The sequence below is a fragment of the Urtica dioica genome, chromosome 1 (genome assembly GCF_054948205.1).
Source record: "Urtica dioica subsp. dioica isolate 48M chromosome 1, U.dioica_male_clone48M_v1_H2, whole genome shotgun sequence".
Taxonomy (NCBI): domain Eukaryota; kingdom Viridiplantae; phylum Streptophyta; class Magnoliopsida; order Rosales; family Urticaceae; genus Urtica; species Urtica dioica.
Genome location: NC_142756.1, coordinates 9015502 through 9020352, shown reverse-complemented (window position 1 = coordinate 9020352; position 4851 = coordinate 9015502). Strand labels below are relative to the sequence as shown.

The window sequence follows — 4851 nt, the reverse complement described above, 5'->3', positions numbered from 1 at the left end:
TGATAACATAAGACTAAATAACATTCGATGTAAACATTATTTATACTACAAAAACAAAAAAGTAACCAAGGAATATAAACGAGACTAACATTCTCGTATTGTTTGATTATTATAGTAAAACAAAATAAACAAAAAAAATGCAAAACAATGAATGTAGTTCTCATATAAGAACACTTATTTAATACAATTGATTAAAAATTCAAACGCGCGAAATATTTGGAGCTCCTCCTGGATTAGAGCCATAAAGTAGACCATACTCGTAAGTGAGCCAACAACTTTGAATATGTGGATCTTTCATCGTTGCAAACATCTCTCTCTTCTCGCGACTCTGAAATAGTTTGGTCGCAAAAAGCCACGTTGGATCTCCGATTACAATACCAGGCAGTGACAAAACAACTTCCATTACTTCAGCGATACTAGTACCAGGCATCTCTTTGCGTACTACGTATACGGTGTCACTACGCTCTTATGTTGCCTTCACAAGACGCTCGATTTGAGAAGATAATTTAGCCGCTCCACTAACTTTGCTCCGTCCACCAGTCTTTTTAAACTTTGGAAAAATATTGATGTCTAGGGGATTTTTGTTGTTGTTATTCAAACTCTTTTGAGGATTCGGCTGACATACAGGATCCTCCGATTCATCACTTCTGTCTTCTAAGTTGTCAGCACTAGGAAATGCCTCACTACCACCGTAATGGCGAGGGTTAGTTGTAGAAGAAAATGCATACGCTCCAGTTGCAACTATATCCTTGAACATCGTATCCTGTTTATCTTCGAAATCGGGAGAAATGCCTTCTTTGCGAAATTTTTCGAATTTTTTATTCTCCTACAAAAAAGTGGTATCTTAGTTATAATATAAATTTTAAGTTTGTAAATTGATTTGATTTTCGATACAAACCTTTATTTTACCACGCCACCACTCTTCACTTGCGTCAACAGTATTATTGTTATCATTCCATCCAAGGCCAGTTTCTTTTCCGATCAATTGCTTCCAGAGTTTCCATTCACCTTTCAGTAACTCCAGCTTATTTTTCAATTGAGCTTTATCGTATCCCCTCTGTGTTTTCTCGGAAATATTTTTCACCATATTCTCCCATCCAACTTTGGTGAAGCTTGTTCCCAGTCGATTTCCAGCTTCAATCTCCGCAATACATACGTCGCATAAGATTTCAACCGCATCATTATCCCATACTGCTTTTGTTCGAGGTCGTGTATCTTGATTTTCAGTCATCTACAAATATACATATAATTCAAAATATGGTTTTACTATAACAACAAAATAATATATAATAAATGAATTATTTATACTATATAACATAAATTTTTGTAATGTTTTATAAAAAAAATATTGAATATAATATTTTATTTGAAACAACCCGAGCCCTATAAAACCTATCGACAATTGATCTACTTTGTTGAGGGAATACAAAAGCCTAGTCTATAAATAGATTGTAAATTATAACTTGATATTTATAAATAGACATTTTTCAGGAGTTCTAACCTTAAAAAAAATGAATGGCAGCTGATAAAATTAATTTTAAATGAACATATAAAATTCTGTCTTAAGTGATTTGTTATCTACTACTAAATATTTTCTATTGTAAAGTATGGGATCACAAATATTTTTGAACTTTTCTATTGACTAGATAAAAAAATAAACCGTATATTTTTTTTTCAGGGTTTTCATTTAGTCTTAATTCTTCTCTCTCAACCCTTTCTCTTGCCGACAGACTCGCGATATTTTTTAAGAGAGAGAGAGAGAGAGCGACCGAGAGCGACCGAGAGAGAGAGAGAGAGAGAGAGAGAGAGCGAGCGAGCGACCGAGCGTGAGGCACACAACGCCGGGGAAACGAATTCGGCGGCCAGAGCTCGCGATCGAGGTAAGTTCAAGTTATTACATCAAATCAGTTGAGCTGATTTTTTTGTTTGGGGGTTTTGAGATCTAGGGTTTCTGGTTTGGGGTTTTGAGCCACTACTACAAATTAACATATTGGGTGCGGAAGGGCATTAGGTGCGACATGTCGCACCTAAAAGTCGCACCTAAGCTAATATTAGGTGCGACTTGTCGCACCGGATACTCTACCAGATGATAAAAAATTTCGCTAATTTTAAGTGGTATCCGGTGCGACACTGTCGCAACGGATATGTTTTTGTCGCACCTACTGCCATTAGGTGCGACATTGTCGCACCTAATACTAATAGGTGCGACGGTTGTCGCACCCAATAGTTTTAAAATTCGAAGTTGTCAGCCATATTCCCCCTAAATTTTTTGGGTTTCGGATTTCATATCCGGTGCGACATGGGGTGCGACATGTCGCACCGAATATGTGTATTAGGTGCGACAGTGTCGCACCCAATAGGTTTAGGGTATTATAAATACCCGAGACTCCTTCTTCCTTACCCGAGTTTCAAACCCTCTCTCTCAATCTCACTCTCTCTCTCTCTCCGACCAGCCTCCACTCGGCCTTTCTCCGGCAACTTGCGTCCCCTCCGCCGTGAATCTCGCCGTCCTCCAGGTACGCCTCACTCTCTCTCTCTCTTTGTCTCACCCTCTCTCCGTCAATCACACTCTGTCTCTCTCCGACCCGGCCCGACCCACCCGAACATCCTCCGGCGAACTAGTCCTCACCTCGTACACCGCTCCGGCCTTGCTCCCCGGTACTTCACCACCTCGCTCCCTCCTCGAACACCACCGAGAACGAAAACCGAGAGCCCCGACTCCGTTCGCACACCCGTTCGTCCTCTCTCGGACGAAAACCGAGTCTCCTCAACCACCACTTGTCCCGTTGAACTTCGAGCCCCCAAATCCGTGGGTAATGATACGTTCCTCGAGCCCCCAAAACAATATTTAATTCTTTTTCTATTATTAAGAATGAATAACAATACTCTGCAGGTCGGAGCGCCGCCGCAGGACCATCACCTCGAACGGCCTCAGCCCTCGCTCACGCACAACAGCCCTCGGCCCAGCCCCCGGCCCACCCTCGGCCCAGCCGTCGCCGCAGCTTGGTCACTCGCAGCCCCGTCGTCTCAGTGCCTCGTCGTCGCCTAGGAAAAAGGTTAGTTATTTGTAATTATTAATATTTATAGATTATTTAATATTTTTAGATTATTTCATAACTTTGATTAGATGTTAACACGTTTAATTAATTAATTAATTAGTAACATGTTTAGTTAGATTAATTAGTAATATATATGAAAATAGTAACATGTTAGATTAAATGATAATATAACTTTGATGAAAATAGTAGCATATAGTAATAGTCAATTTTTTTTTAATAATGTGAGATTAGATTAATTAAGTTAAAAGTAATATATTAAATTAATTAGTAACGTGTTTAGTGTAATTTAATGTAATTGTAACATGATTTGTTTAAGTTGATTGCAATTTGTTGAAAATTTGGTTAATTAATTAATTTAATACTTTTTTAGTTAGATTAATTAGTAATATATATGAATATATTTTAAAATTAATTAGTAACATGTTAAATTTAATTTAAACTTATTGAAAATTTATTGCAATGGAGCTACGGAGGTTCAATTTAGTATTTAGTATGTTAATAAGATAGTCTTGGTTGGTTATATATGTGTTTTTTTTTAATTGCAGATTTTGGTTAGTCAATATTTTAAGGGAAACTCTGCCGAATTTTCGGTAGAATAAAATGTATTTGTCAAGAAAATTAACTCTTTTGATAATATATTTTAACGAATTAACTAATTTGTCGAAATTGGTTAACTCGTTAATGAAATCAGTAGTGAATTTGTATATATTAACGAATTCTAACCATTTTTCAAAATTAATACATGTCAATCACAATTTCTCTTTCATTCTTACAAATTCGCTCTCGAATCTTTCAAATATTAACGATCCACTATCAATTTCCTAACAATTCATCACTCTCAATTTCATAATAATTCACTCTAAATTTCAAATATTAACGATTCACTCTCAATTTTACCTCTCAATTTCCTAATAATTCATTCTTACCAAATGAATTCTAACAATTCAGTTTTATCTCCCAATTTCCCGTCTCATTCAGAAGAATGTCAAATCCAAGTAGGGACTGGATTACCGAGAACAATCGGTTGAGTTTACAATATAAAACAGGGGTTAACGAGTTTATCCGCGTTGCAAGCAGACTCTGAAGCGAAATATGTACATAATCTAGCTCATTGATTTACATCTAATTACGTAATATTAACAGTGAGCATTTGGAACTTATACAAAATAACTCTGAAGCGGGAACTGCAGATTCTGATCTCGAAGCAATGCACAGAAAAGAATTCAAAATTTGGTTTGCGAAAAAGGTAAACCGAAAGGATTCATTTGCTGAAAGCATACTAAAATTGCTACTAAAATTGCTAATGACATCATCTTAATTTGCATATTCCAGATTTATGACATGAAAGTTAGTGGTTCCGACGTGTCTGAAGAACTTTACGCATTGTCTACGGGATCTATGCAAATTGCTCATCAGTATCCGAGTTGTTTTGTGAATGGCGTGAAGTGCATCACTCGTCGTCGTGATAACCAACGAATCACCCAGAATAGCGGTGTTTGTGTGCCCCTGAACGACTTCAACTTTTACGGTCGAATGGAAGACGTAATCGTGCTGAACTATACACATAACTGTCGTGTCGTACTGTTCAAATGCATATGGTATGGTGACAAGTACAATGCAGGACGTATAGTGCACGTTGATAAAACCACCGGAGCAACGAGTTCGTACACCGCCAAAGAGTGGTTTACAGAAGAGCCGTTTATACTCGCGACTCAAGCGAAGCAAGTGTTTTACATCCAAGATCTCGTTAAGGGTCGCGAATGGGAAATCGTTCAGGAATGCAATCAACGTG

General features: G+C 37.5%; 1 protein-coding gene across 1 annotated transcript; it reads right to left on the bottom strand.

Moving 5' to 3' along the window:
- Positions 1–466: 466 nt before the first annotated feature.
- LOC149407049 (uncharacterized) lies at positions 467–1231 on the bottom strand. Its single transcript, XM_089618336.1, has 2 exons — positions 899–1231; positions 467–826 (listed from the first exon to the last, which is right to left on the bottom strand). Exons 1-2 carry the CDS (start codon positions 1229–1231, stop codon positions 467–469), a joined length of 693 nt encoding a protein of 230 aa, XP_089474462.1.
- Positions 1232–4851: the final 3620 nt, after the last annotated feature.

What these genes read in the sequence shown, in the direction of transcription:
- LOC149407049 (XM_089618336.1), bottom strand. Translation starts at nt 1,231, where the DNA reads ATGACTGAAAATCAAGATACACGACCTCGAACAAAAGCAGTATGGGAT. An exon ending in GGTGGCGTGGTAAAATAAAG is followed by an intron (nt 827 to 898) that starts GTTTGTATCGAA and finishes ACTTTTTTGTAG; the next exon opens with GAGAATAAAAAATTCGAAAA.